This window comes from Lepisosteus oculatus, chromosome 3 (assembly GCF_040954835.1).
Source record: "Lepisosteus oculatus isolate fLepOcu1 chromosome 3, fLepOcu1.hap2, whole genome shotgun sequence".
Classification (NCBI taxonomy): Eukaryota; Metazoa; Chordata; class Actinopteri; order Semionotiformes; family Lepisosteidae; genus Lepisosteus; species Lepisosteus oculatus.
The window spans coordinates 21586581-21610097 of NC_090698.1; the positions used below are offsets into that span (position 1 = coordinate 21586581).

Genomic DNA, 23517 nt, shown 5'->3' on the forward strand with positions numbered 1-23517 from the left:
CATACCCAGTTAAAGCAACATTAGAATTGATTAATTATGGCAGTGAACGTTTTTATATAGCGAAATATTTTTAAAACTTGACGTTTTTGGTTTTCAATAAATCGACTTTCTCGTTTATTTTTTAACACATGAGTCTGTTGGTTTTTTTCCACTGATCTCTCAATCTCGCATTGTCAGCACGGAGCTCGGTCTCGCGAGGCGCTGGTACCAGACGCTGAGACTTCGCAGAGGAAGAAGAAGTTTGGCTTCGGATTCTAGAACAAGGAAAAGGGAAGAGCTGCCGATTGTGCCCTGTATTATTAATTGGATTGGGATACACTGATATTTAATTTAATAGCATTTTGGAGTCCAATTGTCCTCGCGTTTTTTCTTCTTTCGCAAAGAGAAATGAGCTTTTTGTTGTGAGTATATGTTTTGTTGTGTGCGTGCCTGTGATCAACTTGCTTTTGGAAGGTTCGGTACTGCATGGTACTGCAGATCTGCCTCATATCAGCTAAGGTCTTTTTCGAAAGGTGAAAACTCAACCGAGGTGTTACTTTTGCGATGTAGAAGTGGGTAATCTGCTGTTTGAAGTAAAACGGAATCACTTGATATTACTGTACTGGGCGACTATTTTACATAACTAAGGGGTGGACGATGGATTTTAAGTACTGCTACAATTGCACGCTGTCATTGAGTGTAGCCGGTACCATACATTACGTTTTTAAACCTCGACTGCTCTATTTATAAATGTGACAAAGTAGATGGTGGCGTTGACGTTTTTTTCAGTCAACCGCATCAAGCAAGTCACCGTACTTACACTAGTACATGTAAATGATGGTAGGGTATCGCTAAAACATCAGTGTAGTCTTAAGGTGATACATGTCATCAGTATTACGTTATGCAGTGTTTATTACTTTTTGCCGTTTCTAGACTAATCTTGGACAATGTGAAACCGAGCCTATCGCTCTGCATGCAGTCAACCCAGTAACTATTAATATATACTAGATTGATACAAAGAGACAGTGACTTAGAACATTCAGCTAAAAAGCACAGATCTGGATGAACAATTTTATAGCTACAAAAAAAATCTCTGGCGTTTTCTTGTCATTTAGAGTCACATCTGCACATTTCGTGACCCCATAGTACTGTGATTTAGTAATTCAAGCTGTAGTAGGCCAGCATTGCTCGTCTGAACGCTTGTTTCATTACAGAACAGTGTTGTAATCAAGTACTGTTTTAAGGAATTGTTTCAATCTGTATATACAGTATGTGTTTTCCCAAGAACCAGGTATATGCCAGTTTTCTGATTGTGTGCTTTAATGTTTTATCGGAGATTTCTGTTGGACGACCTCAAAATTATCATTGGCTACATTTCCAGTGCATTGACTATCTGAGCTGAATGAATAATACCGAGACCATAGAGATATGTAAGTGTAGCTTCTGACAAATCGGTTTTGAAATTAGCTAAAATGCTGTACTTAAGTGTTTAGAGATTATATAGCTGGAGAAGTTGTATTACTAGCGTTTTTAAATATCTATCTATGCAAATCGTGTCTACGGCTTTGTTTTGTGGTAATGAAAATTTTCCCTTCAGGATTATAGAAGTACATGTGGAATTAAGGTTTAGCCTAATACCTCTAGTGTGATTGGTTTTGCAGTAAATCTAGCAATTACTAATGTACTACGCATTTTTCTGGCCTTATTATCTTCTCTAAACAAAAATGCCCTGACTGTGTTTTTTTTCAAGTTTCTTCTCTATGTCCTCAACAGTCCAACAAATCTTGTAACTAGTTCTGTATTGTGTAAACATAGCGAGATTTTGGTTAAAGAAAATCTAAGTTTACTCAACTCGGCAGCAAAATGCTTTTGAACATGCGGTATTTTATTAACTAGTGTTCAGTCATTCTTATCATCCAGATAGTGCGTTTCTTTGTGGTTGTACTGTACATATAACTAAAGACAATGAAGAGCAAATGAGAGACTACTCATCCACGTAACATTATTCTTGTAATTACGTAAGAGTATAAGAGAGGCCATTCTCTTCTTGCTCATTTGGTTCCTAGTAACTATTTGATCTGAGGATCGTGCTCTGCTATTTCTTTTAAAAAGTTGAAGTATCAGCTTCAGCAACATGGCTGGGTGGTTTGTTCTAGACATTACCCATTTTGGTTAAAAAAGTAGCTCCACAAAGTTTCCACTTGCATCTTCTGGAGTTATATAATGCATTCTGTCGTAAGGGAGAGCATGGAAATGATAACTATGCAAAATTTCCTTGATTAAAAAATAAAAGATACTCATTCTTGATGAACCTCTTACTGTATTCCCTGCTGTACTGTGTACTGTATTTCTAAACAGTATCTGAAAGATGGTCAAAAGTTGTCATCTGTCAGAAATAATATTTCTATTGTATAACAAGGAATTGCAAGCAAGGCTCGTCTAATGTTCAGATTAGTGATTTTAGCAGAGATAAAATCAGGAGTTCTCTCCACTCTTTAAATACAATCAGCTGACAAGCCCTAACAGTTATCTAATTAACAATCTTTTGAAGCCAGTCTAGGAATATAGCTTAAGATGGTGTGTGAAACCAGCCCCTAGAACAAGGGCTTCCTGGAGGGCTGGGTCTAATGGATTCTGGTTTCTGTTCCGGTTTTGTTTTTGTTCCATCTGAGCTCTTGGTAACATAATTGGGCTGAATAATTAACTGCAGAAAATCTATACTTCCAAGGTGTTTTAGTTAACTATACTGTTATTGAAATGTCAATGAGTAATCCTTACCCAAATTTAAGATAAGATAAGATCACTTTATTAGCCCTATACATTTTCTTGCATTAGGAATTAGTCTTTTCACATACCCCAGCTTGCTCTCCATGTGACACACAGACAGGGAGAGAAGCCTGGGGTCAGAGCGCAGGGTCAGCCATTGTACAGCGCCCCTGGAGCAGTTGGGGTTAAGGGCCCAAAGGAGTAGGATTCCTCTGCTGTCTGCGGGATTTGAACCGGCAACCTTCCATCTACAGCATTCCTGAATGTTGTATTTCTGCAAGACTACAACTTTTGAGCATCTTTTAGATACTATATATAGTACAAGTCTGAGGTAATTAGGTTAATTGTATAATTAAATTATCAAGTGAGAACAAAAACAAGATAGTGTCTTGAATTCCCATAGTGATCCTATTAAAAATCTCGCAGCATCAGGAAGCACAGTAGTAGAAATTGTAGCAGAATTCTGATAAGTCACACTGAAAATCTCCAGGAAAAGTCTCTGCGCTTTTTTGCTGCCCCAGTGTCAGCAGAAACTTCTTGCTGTTGACACATGGTTGTGTATGGAAAAATAAGTCTTGCACGATAAGTCATTTTTATGTAGGCCTTTTAGTTTGGCAAAATTAATTTCTTGGGAGGTTCATGTCAGATGTCTCTATTTTCAGTTTTAAAGGCATCTCCAAAATGAAGATTTATATTTGTAGCATGCTGACGCTGAAAGGATTTTGTGTGACTGGAGATATCTGTTAAACAGTCACCTTGCTCTATATTTCAGTATATCGATAATCTTGTATGCAGTAAGTCAGTCTTCATTTTTCTTAGACCATAGTTCCAAAACATAGAAAGAAAACAGAATATGTATTTTAACATATATAAACAAGCTTAATATTTTATGGAATTTTCCTGAGTATATTGGGACATGGTCATTCATTTCTTTTATTTAGCGTTTTTCCATTTTCCTTCATTTTAACTTTGTGATACCCACACAAATTGTACAGGTATAATGTTGATATGCATCTTAAATGCAACTAAAATGTATAAGGTAGATATGCATGAAACAAATGAGGCGAAATCAGCCACTTTATCCTTTTCTAGATGTTTTTCTTCTCTTTTCATGTAGGATATTTCTTCTAGGCTCTGTTATCATATCTGAATGCGTTTGTCCCATGACACAATAAGGTTGAAATGTAAGGAACTGACTCTGTGATTTACCGTAATGGAATGATATATGAATAAATGAAGAAATGAAAATAGTATTTGTAATAAAATTAATATGTAACGATTTAAATAGAAATAAAATACAGTCCTTCCAATGTCATACAACATCATAGCAGCTTATCCAACATTATACATTTTCAGATATCTAAAATGTGAAATATTTGTCTTATTTTCAGTATTTGTAAAAAATTTTGGTCTAGATTTTGCATTTTGGGCAGAAGAAATATTAAAAATCTGATGTTTCATGAACCTCAACAGGAAACAAGTAACAACTCGCTAGAGTGTTCTAGATTATTTCTTAGTCAGTTGTTCAGTTCCCCTTCCAAAAGATTTGTGGTGTTCAATTTCTGACTCACAGTAGCTTCTGACCTCTTATCACAGCTTAAATGTTCCACCCTTTCAGACTTCTCCAAGTAGGAAATGGCACTATGTGAAACCTTATTTTTGCTTTTTGGAAAATAATGTAATTGATTTATTCTCTAAAATACCGCTAATGTACAGAATCTGAGCAAAAACAATGCTTGGTATAACAAGGAAAATGGCTTTTATTTAAAATTTTAAGCAACTGAATTGACTTTTCACATGTTTTGCAGTGAACTCTTAGATATTTTTTGTAAACAGCTAAATTATGATTCCATAGTGTCCTGTTTGAACATCCAGTCATACTTCCTAAACTTTCTAATATAAAGTAGAAAGCAGACCAGACAGATGGTAAAAAAATGAAGTATTTATTTTGCTGTCATGAAGCAGTTGTTCTAAGTACACAATGCTCAGATAGTGAAGAAAAGGAGCAAAAAGGATTATTTTGTATCCAGAAGGATGGACCTTTCCTGAGGATATTACTGAACTGCACATTTTCTCATAGCAATGCAGTAAATAAGAAAACTGTATTAGAAGCATTTGTTACGATAAAACCCACAGGAAATGGCCAAAAAACTGATTCTGTAACACCTGCCTAGAAATGTGAGAATAAATCTGAATTTCTTATTTTATTGTTGGATGGCATCAATTCCACTTATAATCACTCTTAGAAGAGGTGGTGGTGGCTTTTTGCTAAGGATATACAAGTTCAAAAAAGTAAAAACATGTAGCAAACGTTCACAACAATTAGTTTCATTCCTCTACATACCCGCATTCAGCACACAGCAGAAACAATTCAGTCATGTTGTGGCTCCTGCTACAGAAATCCTCATCATTTGCATCAGCTTCATCTGAACAACAAAAAAAGGCTTCTCCTTCATTTTACATCCCCCATTTAACTCTTTGCCTTGACTCTCAGGTCCTAGGGCTTGTGTATCTACAGATTTTCAGTCTAGCGGAGCTCTTAATGATCTTAACCAGCTTTATATTAGCTTATTTGGACGATCTACACTTCCTCTCAGCTCTTCGACACTTATAGATATACTGGCAATCCAGGCTCAGGATTGGGGTACACTCTACCTTACGTGTTTGTAAACATTTCTAATGGGTATACATTTCTAATTATGCATTTTTTTTCTTTTACCAGCAGGACATGACCAGATATTTTAAAAGTTTTTTCAGTTACACTGTCTCTTTTTAGTATAGTTCATATTTGTTTTATTTACTCTTTGTTTTCCTTCTTTCTTTGCTTATGCTGTATATGGAAGTGACACATTCTTTCTCTTTAAAGAAAATATGTTTGGCATTGCAACTCTGTTGAATAGGACATGCATTTTTTTGTATCAACACTTATTCCTACAAGTTGATAAATTCATATCTGTATGCAATTGTAACTGATTGTGGGAATATATTCTGTGTCCTTCATAAAGGTTTTTTGAAGGGGGAATCTTTTTCACGAAGGTTAGCTCTGGCTCACCGTTGGTCTGTACATTGCAAAATGAGAAGCATTTTTCCCCGTTTCTCACAGGTTTTTTTAATGACTCATCAAACCTGCTGTTTAGTGCGCATATTTGATGTTTCAGTGCTGGTGTGAGTAAGGTTTTTTCCAAGTACCAGCTGTTACCAAGAGTAGTGGTTGTACAGTATATGGTATGGTGTTCAAAAGTCACTGTTCCAGAAGGCTAGGAAATTGTCTGATGTCAGAATTATCAGTTTTAATTTTACAGGACACGTTTCATTTTGTTCTTGTAACCTTCCATTTTAGAACTGTTAAAACTGAATTAGTCTTTTTGCCTGATCAGTTTGAAGGCTGAGTATTTTTTTATGCTCTAGACTGTTTTAATTCAATCTGTCCTACATTCTGTACCTAACATTGGTCCTATAAACTACCTTCTAAAGAAGTAAGCTTTTGAAGTTGTTTACAAATTTAGGACATAGGAGCATGCCTCTGCAACTGTGGGGGATCTATCACAGGAACATTACAGCATTACATATGACCAGTATATTGAAAGGATCAATAAATAAAAGAAGAGACCATTTAATGTGTTCACAATATGTAGAGCATAAGTTCTTTTTATGCCTGACAGCTGCTTAAAATGTGTGGCCAAGCTTATTGTTTTTGAGGCCCTGTGTAATTGTCAGCAATGATGTAGGTGAATTCAGGTGTTGCTAGGGAAACGCAAAGGCTTGGGTTGGGACCTGGAATAAAAGAAGCTTTGGAAAAGCCCACATAAAAAGTCAGCAAGTTCTTCGGTTTTGAGTTTATGTAAAGCCATCTGATTTGATTTCAAAATAAAAAATAAAATATGATAAAACCATGTTCCTGACGTTCTTGTGTTTAGTGAAGCACACATTAAAGGAGTCCTTTGCAAAGTCTTGTTGTTGTTCTTATTCCAGTTTGGAATGTCAGGTATGGCAGAAATTCACCACTTAAATGAAAAGACTATTGCCCACCAGCTACAGTAATGCTCCTTGAATGCTTAGCTCCATCTTCACACTCTGAAGAAAACTCCTTTCTCTCATCTGGCTGTGACAGTAAATCCTGAAGACCTGGCACTTGCTACATTTTTCACAACTCCATGAACTCTGATGGACAAGTCCCTTTGAACAGCTCAGATCTGTGTTTTTCTGTTATTTCATTGTTAGTTGCAAATGCAGCTTTAGAACAGTACTGTGGTTATTATGCTTAGATTGTCATTTTAATCGCTGTTCTGAGGGATAGAAAAATATTCTAACAGCCCCATTACGCAGAAGGGTCAGGCAGAGAAATTAGAAATCACTTCACAAATTGAGTTAAAACGGAATTTAGGTAGGCCAGGACATGCAATTCCAAAGTGGAATATCACACACAATCAGGTTCTGTTTTTGAAACACAGATGCATAGAATCTGTGTTTCAAGAAACACTGAATTCACTTAGTTTGCACTGAGAATCCTCTTCAGTTTCCTTAGAAAACGTGCATGTCCTTGTTAATAACTTCAGATATTGTTAATGCAGTATGTGTACCCAGAATTGAAAAATCACTTCAAATGCTTCTCATACATACATTTCTTCAGCTGCACTAATGTGGTTATGCAAGTGGTATGCATTTGTCCAATTGTTTTATCAGCTTTCTGGTTTGAATAAAAAAGCAGGCCACAGCCATATAGAAATCTTTTAAGTGTTGCCGTGATTTCAGGCCTTTGATGCACAATACCAGTAAAAGCTTGAAGACTCTGGCACTGATGATAAATGGAGAAACAAGATAAAACATTTGTATGCTCAAGACTTTGAAAATGAAAAGGGGAGATTCATCGTTAAAAAACTAAATTGCTAAACCAGGGTAGTCTTTATTAAGTGGTTAACAAATGCCAGTTTTTATTTTGTTAGGATTGTCTGCATTTTGTAGAGGTTACATCAGCACCTATAGAACTATACAGTATATGTGAATATGGCAAATGAATGTGCCAAGTGTAATGTAAGAGAGCACCTATCAATTAGCCCAAATCTTATTTTCAGACTTCTCATCCAATTCATTGCTTCAGGAGAAACTGAAGTTGTAAAAATGTTTTGTTCACATTTTTATTTAAAATTATATATTAATTTTCAGTAGTTACTCTTTGTTTGCAACAAAATAGAAACATTTTATTGTATCTGAGGACAAATGAGTGAGTTAATTTTATTTATTGTTAAAAAATATGGCGAGCAAAGTCTACAATAAAGATTTTTACTCAAGAAATGGCCAGACTGAGATCAGTTTCACTGATGTTTGTATTGACAGAAATTTCTTTAGGATCAGAAAACATTTTTATCTGTGTGTTTTTAGTGTGTTAGAGAGCATATTTGAATAAAACATTAAGAGTAGATGTTGATATGTTAGTTTAAACCCTGTTCAAGCTCTGACTTGAGCTGCCTGCTGTACCTGCAGGATAGGTTATGGGTGGTACAGTGCTAAGCGAATATAAAAGAATAGTTTTTGCTCAGGATTGAATATTTTTCGTCATTCCTTTCTAATTAATCTTTTTAATTCTTCTTGTACAGAAGTGTCTTGCTCAAGGGTGAAACATTAGTACTCCACCTAGTATTTTAACCCACATCCTCCAGTGAGTCTGGCACACTGCTGCCATTTCAAGATTCCCAAATTAAAACAACATTGCATTGTGTGGGTAATAAACCTGTACCTTAATCAGGTTATTTTTAATGTTTCTCCTGCAAAGAGGTAACACCCTTTCTTTCAAAAGCCATGTCTGTCTCTTGGGCCATGTTTATCAGTGCTCTCCAAATTGATTTGTCCCGGTGTTGTGTGTGAGGATCTGGTCTGATGCTGATTTTATTTCTTAGTATTTCTATTTGGAAATATACAAATTTAGAATCACCATGCCTCGCTACACTGGGGCCCAAGGTTTCTGGATTTCTGGGAAAATTGGCCCTGGTGACTATGTTTGTGTCTATGTGATTGCCCTGTGATGGACTGGCATCCCCTCCAGAGTGTACTGAGAAAATGGCCAGACCTTGCGCTCGTTGCTTGCTGGGATAGCTCCAGTAACTAGAAGAAAATGGATGGATTTGGTATTTGTGTTTTGTACTTCTCGGCTAACGGCTCACAGCTACCAACCCCATGGCCATACACCGGAGAAAATAAGGAAGTGTGGGCAGAGTCCTGAGGCCTGGCCACCTGTGAGCCACTTGTGTTTTAACGTGTCACAGGACCAACAGTCCCAGTATACAGCTCCTTTGCCAGTGGGAGAAGAAACACATCCCTTGCTGACAGCACTGCATTCTTTAAAATGACTGCATGTGGTAGGGCTGTCCTTGAAGGTTTATTTATCTGATTGGATGCTACAATGTGATCTTCTCACAAGGCTGAGATAAACATGCTTCAAATTATCAAGCATACTAATACGGTAATGAGATTTGTTTTACAGTGTGCAATGTGAACTTATCACCTCCAAAATTAGCAATGCTTCATCATGTTCAAGACTGCCCCCACAGAAAAGATTCTGGGAATTTGGATACATTTACAGTATATACACATTTATCTAGAGGACGTGTTTTATCTGTATATAAGGTACATTTTTATTGATCTTTTATTTGTAACTTCTGTGCATGACTACTGCAAAAATGAGATATGGCAGTAATTCTGTTGAAAGAGCTTCTGAATCCTTACAGAGTTATACAGCAGCAGGACAGGGAACGCCAAGTTCGAGTATGATGAACCTCAGTACCTTCAGGTTTTCATTCCAACTGATTACCGGGTTACTTAGTTGGACACATTATTGAAGTAATTAGCGTAACCATACATGTTCTCAATCATTTATCAAGTTGTTTTAAGGACGACAGCTTTGATATTTTTGATGTAGTTTGAAATTGTCATCTGATTTTGTGGTGGAAATGGAGTTGGAACGAGAGTTGAAAAGGACTGGTGTAAGATGACTTTCAGTTGGATTGAGGCCTTAATTAAATAGCTCATTTAATTTAGCTTAATTAAATTAAATTAAAATCCAACATGTTGACATTCTAGGACTAGACTGGGTGATATATGCTGTTCAACTATTACAGAAGGAAAACTGCTAAACCATTAAATGTCATAAAAGATCTGCATCACACCAATATAAGCACCCCAAGTGAAAACCATATAATGTGTCAAATACTTCATGAATGTGTCTTGTAGGTAAATTGGATAGGGTTCTTCATTTTGTTTAGAAAATGGTGTACTGTACCTCTGTCTCTGTAGAATGTTGTATTTAAGAGCATTTTAACTATCTGTCATGTACTGTATGTATATCAGTGATGCCTTTTAGCAGTTTAAACCAGATTTGTTTTGATTTTAGTGTTTCAGTTTTTTGTTAAAATGAAATAAACAGCACTGTCTGGACATTCACTTGTTTTAATCAGAAGGTGTAAATGGCTAAAATAGATACAGTACAGTTTGTATTACTGTGTTTTTGGGATGCCACCAGGTAAATTCATTTCAGTTGGAAATTATTTTATTTTGTGCCTTATGCAACTTCAGCTTCCAGAGCAGAAGTCGGTGAATCATTACCTTCATTTCTGTTGACACTCAAATGGCGCAAGAGTTTTTATATGCATGTTTGAATATGAGGGGAATCTTCTGCAAGTCAGCACAGGGAAGTGTGTTTTCACAAGGCAAGAAACAAACCTCTGACTCGGTTTCTCAGTAGAAAGTTTACCCTCCAGGGCTATAAACTTCATCAAGTTTCTTTCGTTTAGGTAATTTGTTGCCATACAAAAGAATTCTGAAACAAGAATTTTGTAGCCTGCAGTTACCCTTAATATTTTCTTAGCTCAACATAAACTTTAACCTAATGGTAATATTTTTCACTGGTTGAGTCATGAAATATAGCTTAGGCACTATATACTGGGTTTGAAAGTGTTATAATGTTGAATTAAAATAATACAAATGTATATTAAAACAAATTTCATACTAGTACTTCATGCCCTACTACTTATCTTAAAGGTGTGTTTTGTCAGTACTGTATATGGCATATTGCTTAATATAAGGTCATTTTAAAATCCAGGACATTTATACTAGGATTGTATGCACAAACATTTGATTAAAGGTCTTTATGTTTTCAGTGTATGTTCTCAACTTAAAGTAGAGGTTCTTCTGCTGTATTTTCTTCTGCAGATTTTAATCGTGCTGTTATTTTAACAAGCATTGGACGTTTCGCTGATATTAAAATGTGACAAAAATAGTTTGTTGTACTTTATGGTTTCCCAGGGTTTGTTTGTATGGTCACACAAATACAAATCCTATGGCTGGTGCTGCTGGACATTGTAGTTGGAGGGCTTGCATCTCCGTCGGGGTGATAGATGTGCTTTTAAGTGTTCAATCTGTGATACCAATTAACCATTGTTATTGATGTCATAGCATTTAAGATTTCCTCTGAGCTCATTAACATGTATAGAGCTTCATGTCATCTAATACCTATAAACAATGTATACTACCCTTCATGTCATCAGGTACCTTTGAACAATAACGTTTTTTCCATGCCTTGCTTTGCTTTCCTTCAAAAATGTGTTCTAATTTCATTTTCTTGTTGCTCTTGCTCACAGCGGAAGTCGCTCATCGAAGACGTTTAAGCCGAAGAAAAATATTCCTGAGGGCTCCCACCAGTATGAGCTCCTGAAACATGCCGAAGCCACTCTAGGAAGTGGAAACCTTTGCATGGCTGTCATGCTGCCTGAAGGGGAAGACTTGAATGAGTGGGTGGCAGTGAACAGTAAGTTTGCAGGACAACAACAACTGGAACAAAAAACATTCACTGAAAGTAATTGGAGGTGAATGCATGAATTCTGCACACTCTTAAATCGGTATAAAATTGGCAATTATCTTGAAAAAAGTATTACATCCTCTTAAAAATAGGACCAATCTCTGCAGAGTATGTGTACAAATCTGAGTACTTTGGAAAGAAATGTCTTGCAGATCACCAGTTTTCTTTCTTTCCTTGGATTTAGTGCCACTGGCTGAAGAATGATGTGGAAAAGTAGTGCTTACTGAAAGAGAACAAAATCTTTGTCATGATTAATAGGATGTCATCACCAAACAGAAATGAATACTGTCGTATTTCCACAGTTGGCCAAAAGCTTTTTAATGCGACCATTCCAAAATGGAAATTATCATTGTCCAGAGGTTAGACAATGACAGTAGACTATTTGCAAACAGAGGTTGTACAGGGCAATTTAAATCACTGCTACTTAACATGTGGCCCTTTCAGTCCAGTCCCAACACCTTGCTAATTCTTATATTGATCCTGCTGATGGCCAATTGAATAAATATATTAATTCAATGGTTGGAGTGAAATTCATAAATGGCTTAGTTTGGAAGGGCCACAAGATGAGTAGCCCTGGTTTCTACTAATTATACTAAATTATACTAATTGTTGAAATATTAGTAACAGAACAGAGGTGTCAAACTCAGGTCCTGGAGGGCTTAGTGTTTTCTGATTTTTGTTTCAACCTTAGCAGACAAATAGGCTTATTATTTTCTTGAACATGTATGGAATTTTTTTAAATGTCTTAATAACTGTTGATTATTCAAAGTATTTACTTCAGTAAGGGTACTGTCACCAACAAATCAACTTGGGGCCAGGTTAGAAGCATTACAGTGATTCAGTTCATTTAATGATTAGCACAACTACAGTACTGCATATGCTGTAACTGAGAGCTGTGGTGGAACAAAAGACACTACAATTTTCCAGGAATGGTGTTTGAGACCTCTGCCCTAGAACATTGGGTTTGTAGAGTAACAGGCAGCAAAATGATCATTAACTGCTATAATATAAATACATTTTATATTAAAATGTATCATTGTCTTTGTTCCAGTGTCAAAAACCTCAGTATTTGCTCTCATGTATGTAGAGTACTGGCCGATTACAATAGGGAATAATAAGTTTAAAAATTAGGCTTGAAAACATATTGCAGTGCAATATTGAAAATACTATATAGGCAATATCAGACAACTCTATGTACACAGTGGTGTCATAAGTATTAAATCCACAGTTTCTACTCCTGTAAAAAAGATGACAAAATGGCAAGAATTTGACAAAATATGTTCAAAATATGCAATAAGAATTGTGTGTCTCAGCAGCTCTGATTTTTTCAGTATCATTTTATTCCTCAACCAATACTCTGGATATTTTTTTCAATCACTGCTCCCTTTTTAAAATACATTTTCAATTTGTGTAGAACAGTGGAAATGAAAACGCTGGATGTAGCCTAAACTCGTCAGGCTCATTTTCACTTAGGAGCAAGTAGAGGTCAATTCCAAAAAAAAGCTCATGGAAAACCTTTTACTAGAAGGTAAAAAAACAGCATTCTGGGTGCTGTACTTTACAGCCAAATCACTGTATTTTTGCTTCTTTTTTTCACTGTAGAATTGACCTCTACCTGTTTCTTTGTGTCTTGCATAATATTACAGCTCTCCACTCTACCATTTTTCACTTAGTCAAGTTCCCTATGCCCTTTATGAAGGAGCCATTGTAAATCACCACTGAGGTGTCTCTGCTTTTCTACTTGTCTCAGAATTGGGCTCAGTAAGCCCAATTGTAGACATCCCTGGGCAATTAGGAGGGTCCTTTGCAGTCTAGGGTAAAGAGGGAGCCTATCTGATGCATTCCCCTAGGACGAACAACTTTGTGACCTCATGAAAAAAAAAGATCAATATTCCATTTACAGGCACAGCTGAATATGGTTTGAATGATGACATGTACAGCATTAAAAAAAAGACTGTATGGAGAGATGTTAGATGTTATGCTAATAGAGAATGAGATTAATGAGTATGCCTAGCTGTTTTCCTTTTTTGTTTATTATTTTTTTAAATCTAACAGTCTCTTATAAAAGGGATGTAAGTAAAGAAGAGTCAGTATCCCAATTAAAATATTATTGATTGTATTGTCAGTGATACTGTGAGTGAAACTGGCAAAGGAATATGCTTACTTTGAAAATGTTGAGGGTGTGCTTAAATTATTTCATGACAGATCCAGAAATTATTCTGCTTCAGTGGTTGGTAAACATTTGGAACAGTGTTGAGTGTTAAACCTCAAATAACCTTTACTATTGGATGCATCAATATATACTTTATTACATAAGCAGGCCTCTATGGTAGACAACAATTTCAATTTAGTAGTCTATAATATAGGGCCTTTGTAGTTCTTTAGCCGATAGAGTGAGAGTGTCCAATTTAAATGGGATGTCAAAAACCACCACACATTTCCAAATTTTCCAGATAGACAAACACGGAATTTCCTAAAGAGCCTCCATGGTTTCTTTGTTCTCTCTACTTGCCCCTGAATCTAAGCTATGTGGCAATTTAGATCTAGACAAATGGTACTAGGAAAGCATTGTTATTGCTTAATTTCCCCAGAGTCCACGTAAACACATACCAAAAGATAGAAATAATGCAGCATTAGCCAGTATAATAACTTATGGTGTTCCTGCGCTGGAAAGATGTCCGTTAATCATGTTGGGTTGTTTTTCTGGACATCAAAGATTTACTTCTGACATTTAATAAAATTGGAAAAGCAGCTCCCTTTTCACGCTCTGTGACACTGGAACTCGTTCAGTGTAATCGGCGTTAAATTGATGCCTGGCCTCCCCTCCTTTTCCTTTAAGTGTTTGCTCGTGGGATATATTACCGACACTAGCTTCAAGGTCATGCATTGTGAGGCTTAGGGAACACGATGCCACATTTTCAGGAACAGTGTTGGAACTGAGTTTCAGGAGGGTGAGAGAATGTTATTCAAGCAATCTTTTGATATCAAAAGAGTTTTCATTTTGCCCTCATTAAACTTTACAAAAGTAGCCAATTAAACACCTGAAATAGATCATGTGAATGTAAAAAATGAATGTTTTATAAAGCCAATGCAGGTCAGTCATCATAAATTTGAGTCAATTTTGTATTAACTTTCGTCACAATTCATTTGCATTAATTAATCTGCATTTTTCCAAAATACTTAGCGATCCATGTATTATAGTTACATTAACGCACTGCTGCTGTCTTATGTGCATTCAAATAAAAAAGAATATTTGTGTGGGGAAATAGGGTTACAATTTGTCTGGATTCCATGTGGAAAACCAGCACAGTTTTTTACCTCTGCACTGTCTGGGCAGAATTCCTAAGGCAGTCTTATAGTTTGGAATGGAAAAAAGGTTGTGAGGTGGACTGCCTCTTGTCGAGAGCCGCAGCTCTGGAAAAGCAAAGGAATCACTCCCAGAAAGAAAATCAATATCCCCCATGTTAAAATTGGTATCTTTGGTCAGAGACACTATGCTAAACACATCAAGTTAATACAAAATTAGGCCTAATACAAAAATCCAAATTTCTTTGAGAGCACACCATAGTGTGTTGATTCCCAAAAAATGTGACAATACTATAATAATAGTGCTTATATTTCTAATTATCACAAAGGAAATGTATCAAGAAAAAAGTTGGGTATTTTAATTTGGGTATTATATCTGTATTTTACTGTTCATCAGTACAGGCATTTTTTTCACATTATGGGTTTGAGTTCTGTTTTATTTTTAAGCACTCCAAGATAAAAGCAAAAACATTGCTTAGGGCTTCAGTTTAATTTTAATTGCAATGTATTTAATTTACAAATATTAACCAATTGGCTTTATGAACAGTAGGGCAGCACAGCTCTTCAGAGTTTGAATGTTCTCCCTTTGTTTGTGGGGTTTCCTTTGGGTGCTCTGGCTTTATCCCACAGTCCAAAGATATACTGGTTGGTTAATTGGTTTCTGGGAAAACAGGCTCTATTTAAGAGTGTGTACGTGTCTGTGTTTGTGTCTGTGTGTCTGCCATTTGATGAACTGGTGTCCCATCCAAAGTGTATCCTGCCTTGCACCTGATGCTTGCCTGAATAGGCTCTGACTCCATTACCTTGAGTTGAAATAAGTATTTAGAAAATGGATGAATGGTTTTATAAACAAGTGCTTTGGGCTGAAAACAACAGTCTTAGAAATCAATAGGTGGCAATATGCCACATTCATAAATATAATTGATCCTTTGTTCTTGATTGCAGAGGACTATATGATATAATGTATTATAATAAGTAAGGCTGATGAATGAATAGAACTGTTAGCTAATTTAGACAACATTGTGCAGTGTAATTGTTGCTGTGGGCTCAAAAATACTTCATAATGTGAGAGGGCTTGTGTGATGCCTGATAAATCATGTTATTGTGCATTGAATAATAGCTTAAATTGTACATAATCTCACACTTCACCATGTTACAACATTTTAGGAAAGCCACAGTGTTCAGAGAAAGCAACATTAAGTAACTAAGTAAGTACAGATTTCTTGAAAAAGATGGATCTGTTTGGGCTGTCAATAAATGTAGACTCTAGTAGGTGTCTGTAGTACCCTAAGAAGTGGACACTGTTATTTGTCCAGTACAGCAGTGATATTGGGGAAATTAGGAACCGCACTAAAGACCAATGCACAATATTGTGTTCTTAAACCTTTGAACAGTACTGTAAATCCCCGCTACCTTAAAAACAGTTCTTCATTTACAGTTGATTTAACACAGCTGTGTTTGTCCTTTCAGAACAAATCTGTGAAGTCTAAGATGCTTAGTTCAATTTTCTTTTCCAATTCATGCTTTTCATGTAGGTACCAATACATATTCCAGCTTTGCATGTGAACACTTTATTTCTACCTTTCTATTTCTGCTATGCAGCTGTAGATTTCTTCAATCAGATCAACATGCTGTATGGGACGATCACTGACTTCTGCACGGAAGAGAGCTGCCCTCTTATGTCAGCTGGACCCAAGTATGACACTCTGTTTTCTGTGTTTCCGTTTGTGGCTGTCCTTTTTGCATGGAGTTAGAAGAACTCCCTCATCCTGTCAAGCTTTAAATTTAAAATTATTTTTAATTAGAGGAATGTCTGTTTTGTGTACTTGCATGTATTTATTTAGGGTGACACAGTGGCATGTTGATTAGTGCTCTTGCCTCTCAGCTCTTGAGCCCAGGGTGTAGTCCTGCTTTGTGCTGAATGCATCTAGGATTGATTCCAAGTTACCACACCAGTTACCACACCAGCAATAAGCAGATTCCTAATAATAGATGGGTATATGTATTTAAACTCAGCCATGTTGTTGAGTGGTTGCTCAGTTCATTGCTTATTTTATTGTATTTAACTGCGTAGATTAATTTTTTGCTTTATTCTCTTTTAGGTATGAGTACCATTGGGCAGATGGAACTAATATAAAAAAGCCAATTAAATGTTCTGCACCGAAATATATTGATTACTTAATGACTTGGGTACAGGACCAACTTGATGATGAGACACTCTTTCCATCAAAAATAGGTACAAAAGGTTTTGGCTTGTTTTAATGTTGTTTAATGTTAACGCTTATGGAAATGATATTGTGTTTCTAGAAATATGCCTGACATCCATAAGGATTTTGTATTTGTATTTGGCAGATTCCTTTATTTTAAGTGACATATAGTGATACGTGATAACCTGACAAAAAGAATACAACTCAAAGTCATGACAACTAACAGAAAATGTGTTAAATTATCACCTTCAGGGATGTTTTCAAAGGACCATTTGCGGTTAGAAAACATTCTTAAAATAGCTTATTCTATATAATAAATAATTATAAAAGTAGAATAACTTGCAAAAACAGTTGTGATAAAAGGTCACTTAAAAACAAGCTCATCTTGGATTATGTCCCATAATTCCAGGATTATGCAGTGAATGTCTACTGTAAATCATGGGTGTATCTCATCCTTCAATAATCAGTTTGTACAGAATGGGCACACACATGGGTTTTGATCAACATTGTAAGCTGATTGATTCAATTAAATCAAGAATAACCAACTGTGGTCCTGAGATCTACAGGGTTTAAATATTTCCATTTCAATCAAGCTGTCTACTGAAAGGGAAAATGCAAAAATATATTCATTTTCAGGATTAGAATCAGCATTAATGGGTGCATTTCAAACCACAATAAAAGTAAAATCTATACTTATAAAACCTCCAATTCACATCAGATGGACAAATAGATGGAATTTCGAGGTATGTACATATTCCGTGATTCAGAATGAGACAACAAAACATCAGATGATGTCAACCAGCCTTATTACATTGTAAACAAGCAGGCAGAACACATTTCTTTAATCCAACAGAAATATGGCTCCCAAAGGTTTTGCCAATAAATGGACCTTACTTGTCAGCTCTGCATGAAGATCATGTTGGAAGATTTCTACGGTGAAATTTCTGCTGCACAACCTGTACTTATGCACTCATACATCCATTGCAGAAAGTCATTAATTACAGTGACTAGTGAGCAGGAATGGTGGCTTCACGCCGCAATTCTCGTGAACTCTTGCTCTTACCTGTGGTGAGACCAGAATTTTATGACAACATGACTTACAGTACTTTCACAAAGTTAACTGTTTTGTACTTAATTCGTAATTTTACATTTATTCTGTACCATTGATTAATTTATTTTGTTACCAAGATTTAATAATGGGTCTGAGAAATTGGGACTGCAGTTCTCTTTTAATGGAACAATTAATCAGCTTCAGAAGTTAAAAAATGCTCCACGTATTTAGAAATGGATCATTTATGGATGACCCATGAAATCTGCTGGATTGTAGCCTTGCAGGAACCACCCTATGATCAAACATGATTAGTACGGTCCATCCCTGCTGTAGCAGACTCATTTGCGTTTGGATATCTACATAAACTTTTATTGCAGAAACAGCAGATGCTCTTTTCAAATTACACTGCACTGACTGAACAATTTTGTGTAGGTCTGTTCCAAGCTGGGCTGGAATTTAAAATTCTGTCATGTTCCTTTTCTTCTTCTCCCTGTTGTGCTTTTTTGATTGTCAACTGTGCATTGTGATACCATTCTCAAGCCAGAGCGTCATCATTTCCTAGTTACAGTTCCCACCGTGCCGCCCTACCCATATTTTAAATTGCTCATTATTAAAACATTACAAGGTTCTGCAGTGTAATTCCAGAATGTTGTGGTTCAACATTCCCCTGTGTGTTTCATTGTAAACTTTTTATTTTAGGTGTTCCCTTTCCAAAGAACTTCATGTCTGTGGCAAAGACCATCTTGAAGCGTCTGTTTCGGGTGTATGCCCATATATACCACCAGCACTTTGATGCTGTAATTCAGCTACAAGAAGAGGCTCATCTTAATACATCGTTCAAGCATTTTATTTATTTCGTTCAGGTAAATGAATCCTTTGCACATATGTGGTTGGCCACCGAGGTTCAGAGGTTTATTGGATTTGTCTTGAAACGTATATTAAAAATTAAAAAATTAAAAATAACCATGCAAAGTATGGAGCTGTTTTTCACTTTTGTGATTAAAATCAGTGTAATAAAAGATTCAAAGACTGGAAGGGTTTTATACCACCTGAAGACAAAATCTTGTCAAAAATGCATTTGTGAATTCAAATAAAAAAAACAATAAAAAAGAGTGCTATAGAGTACAAAGTGGATTTATATAGTTTCAGTACTTGAAATTGTTCTTTTGTTTTTTTCTTTAGGAGTTCAACCTGATAGATAGAAAAGAGCTTGCTCCTCTTCAGGAACTGATTGAAAAGCTGACTTCCAAGGACAGATAAATGGGGATATGCCAGCTCTGTTTTATTTTCAGTTTCTCCAGACACTTTTTTTCTGTACAAACAACTTGCTTCATTTTATGTACTACATTATGTGATAAGGATTAGGGGGATGTTTCTTAGTGCTGTAGAACTAAGACAGACCGTTGATGCTTAGCAGATTGTTGGCAAATGTTACTTGGGGCAGGTGACTTTAACATCCTACACATTCACATTACTGGTGGGTTAATGTTTCACATATCGCCAGTGTTACTCTGAAGTAAATCCCTAAACAGAGCTCATGTCTTATTCAAGTGCCTAATCAGGTTCACAGATATGTAGGTACAGTCCTGCTGAAAACAGCTGCAATTACAGTACATTTAGATGACTGACAAAATGCAATTAAAATCAGTGCTCTAGAGTTTATTTAATGAATTTATTTACCTATGCTTGCTTGGTGAGATCTGTCTTTGTGCAGAAAATCTTCACACACTCAAAGGTACTTCCATTGACCTTCATGATGGTACACTACGAAGGTGTTCGGGATATATGTTTTCATTTTGTTTTGTTTGAGACTTTTAAAAAATAATAACTTATGAATAGCTATACTGAACTCTGGCGTTGTATAATGAAAGTTGTATATTGAACAATTTACAGAGTATATATGTGTGTACATTTTTGAAAAACCTCCTTTTTGGAAAAATAGCACTTGTCAGTTTATTGTGCCACACTACAGGCAGTGAACCTTACACAAAAGAAGAAGATGCTAGCTACTGGTCCAGGGCAACATTATAGTAGTTTCGGCTATGGAGAATTAGGTAAATCTTAGGTCTTAGTGACAGTTTCTCTGTTAAAACATGGAGAGAGGTTAGCTGAAAAGGATAGTTCAGTATAAAAGGCACAGAACAGATTGGTTTACGAATACACCAGCCATGGTACCATGTAATCCTTAAGTGGGCAATGCTGTTTTTTACTTATTTTCCCAATTTAATGGATCGCTTTGTCTTCACCTAATTACCTTCACATTAAGATTTTAATTAAACAGCTAGAAAAATGAAAAAGCTGATTCACTTGGGATGAATCAGAAAGCCTGGTCTGACTGCTTTTCAAGCCGAATGATGTTTATACCCTTTGATTTTTATTCTGCTTTGAACACAACTAACAACTTCTGTTGAACTATTTTGCTATAATAGTCAACAAAGGAGTCTCTACAATGGAACCAAATTAAAAAAAACCCACAGAAAAGGTTTTGCGCTGTTACTCATTTTAACTGTCTAGTAAATGATTTGTAGTACCTCACACTGGGCAGTTAAATGTCCAACACTGTGAATAGCTCTAGTACCATTGTCCAGTGGCAGCATAAGAGCACTGGTAAAAGACAGTGAATTTTCTAAATGGTTTGAAGTACACACCCTCAGGTTCAGAGAACCTATTCAATGGAATTGAATTTGAAATCAGTGGTAGATTAGGATGTACTTCAGCATCTTTGATAACTTGAAATTAAATGCCTTCCTCAATGTATCCCTTCAGGATGCCCCAGTTTTCCCCCACAAAGTGCCAGACTTGCAGACCTTTTTATCAGTGTATGGACAGAATTTTGTTACAGCATTTAAGTATAGTGATTCACTGTGAGCAATAGCTGAGCCAAAGTCCTGAAGTAAAAGGAGGGCTTTTGAGGGACTTTCAAATTGTATTTGAGCTGTAGTTTACTATGCAATCTAATGTGCTTTCCATTGCACTAGATAAGTATTTGCATATACATCCTTGTAGCACTTAAAACTTCAGAATTAGCTTAATTTTAGGTATGAATATTAAACTTTGGCTGGAGTGTGGTGGTGTTCTTTTTTCAAAAGGCGTATATACAGATATTCAGAGTTATTCATCCAGAAATGCATTGTTACATGTTAGAGGACACCAGCTGCCTGCATTTTCAAGGACTGTGGTGGTAATAGTTAAAAGGATGTTGCCTGAGGGAAAAATTACATATTTGGGATTTTTTAAAGCATTTTGTGTAGTTAAATGAAAGTTTGTTGTACTTTTACAGTTATTCAGATAATACGACATTTCTTTTAACTCCATAGTAAACCTGATACACAGACTACTTAAAACTGAATTAAAATAGAGAGTAATAGGTCACTCAAAGGACTTCCACATTATCTTTCATTGTAAGGTGCAGACTACAGTAAATTGCATTTAACTCATTCACTGTAAAACTGGTCATCCGAAGTACTTGCTTTAGTTTATTCCTGTTATACTTATTAGTATTCTTATTCATGTTTTGCACTTTTTTGTTTTTTGTATTATTGCTTTTATTTTAAAGCATTTTCTGGAGGTCCAATTTAGCTAAAGTTAAGGAATGCAGACTGTTCCACAAAACTGCATATGTTGTAGCATATGCAGAAAATCACACACTACTACTTCAGAGCTCATTTAAACATTGGGCATAGATTTATTCATAGATGTCCATTTTATCATTTTTAAGGGGTTTAAGTAAAAAGAATAAGTGACACGTTTATTTTGAAAATAATATTATGCGATCTAAGATTTGTTTCGTTAATGTTTAATGAAGTGTGTTTGGAAGAAACTGAAGAGTTCATTATATAATGCTGTTTGAACTGACATACTGTAAAGTACCTGTGCCAACTGTTTTCTGCTCTTGAAAAAAAGATTCAGGCAGATTTGTGCTGATTTGTAAAAATGCCCATGTGAAATTAATTTTTTAGTTGTAATATACAACACATTTATGCGGAGAAGGTTGTAAATAATGTACACAGACTGTGCTATGTGGTGGGATTTAAGATATTAAAATTATAGGATTTTGTGGTATGATGAATGCTGTTTATAAGGACAATAAAAGCTACCTTTGACCAAACCGTTATTGTGTTATTTTAAAGGCTTTCCCCAATAACTAAACAAAGGAGCTCCTACCAGTCATTGAAGATTTTAGTCCTTTTGCAGAGTTTACTCTTTGGATTCTGTTTAAATTTGTTTATTTGACACTTCTGTCCAAAGCTTCTTGTAAAGCAGGGCACTTTACTGAAGCAATCTAAATAAAGTTGTGTGCTCAAGAGTGTGACAACAGTGCCCTACCAGAATCCGGGCCCACAACCTAGATGTGAATCTAGAGCCCTAACCATTACTCCCCAATGCTGCCAGATTCTAATGCGTAGATTAAAAATTTAAACCTTAACTAATTGATTTCCTTGCAAAATGCTGACATTTCAAGCAGATTAAACATGCTTCCTAATAAATATTTTTCTAATAAGAAACCTTTCCATCAGAACATTTTTTATTTCCTTAGGGCTCACTTGGATGAAGGGCTTGTGATGGGAGTGAAGAAGGGCTATTTTAAATGAGCATGCGATAGCTGAAGATTAAATTGCACATGATCACACAGGGAACTCCCTCTTAGAAAATGGGATACCCCTTTCTCTCTAGGGCACTTTCCACTGAAAGCTTATTCTGGGTGGGTAGCACACATTTCTGTTGTGTGCATCTGGACAGATTACCACTATACGTTGTTGAAAGATCCATGAAACTTCAAATTGATGTAATACTGGTGACCACTGCATCCGTAAAAGTCTTTCATAACAATAATTACCTCAGAATGTTTTCTACCTTTGGTTGAAATCAGGAGAACGTACTAGCTGTTTTTCCTCACCTAAAAAGATATGATGTAATTATAAATGTTTGGCACGTATCGATTTTAATTCCCTCCAATAAGACGGTGAAAAATACAAGACACATGAAAAAAATGGTTCTTCCAGGTCTTAACGTTCTTTTAATTTCAGTGCTTTTCTACGAATAATTACTGTACTTATCTTCCTTTAATTTAGTAAGAGCAATGGACTCTTCTAAATTAGAAGAAGATGGAGACAGAGGAAGTACAGGTATTACTTCAAACAAAGCAAAATAATTTTAATATAAGTTTTACTTCAATTAGGCTAATTGGAGGAGTATGTACAGTACAGCAGCTGTTAATGACTAATATTTTATATGGGCTGGCAAATAGTTCATTGATGAAAGCACACTGAGAATGTATTTTAAGTGTATAATGTACTTGAAATAATTTCATTTTCTCCTTCAGTACACACAATAGTGGATTTTGTACCTGAATGATAAAA

General features: G+C 35.8%; 1 protein-coding gene across 1 annotated transcript; it reads left to right on the top strand.

Annotated features, from left to right (window-relative positions):
• The first annotated feature begins 195 nt into the window (after positions 1–195).
• On the top strand, positions 196–22265 carry mob1ba (MOB kinase activator 1Ba). Its single transcript, XM_015339654.2, has 6 exons — positions 196–401; positions 11376–11542; positions 16502–16595; positions 17002–17135; positions 18857–19020; positions 19340–22265. Exons 1-6 carry the CDS (start codon positions 388–390, stop codon positions 19415–19417), a joined length of 651 nt encoding a protein of 216 aa, XP_015195140.1. The 5' UTR covers positions 196–387; the 3' UTR covers positions 19418–22265.
• Positions 22266–23517: the final 1252 nt, after the last annotated feature.

What these genes read in the sequence shown, in the direction of transcription:
- mob1ba (XM_015339654.2), top strand. An exon ending in TGAGTGGGTGGCAGTGAACA is followed by an intron (nt 11,543 to 16,501) that starts GTAAGTTTGCAG and finishes TCTGCTATGCAG; the next exon opens with CTGTAGATTTCTTCAATCAG. An exon ending in ACTCTTTCCATCAAAAATAG is followed by an intron (nt 17,136 to 18,856) that starts GTACAAAAGGTT and finishes TTTTTATTTTAG; the next exon opens with GTGTTCCCTTTCCAAAGAAC.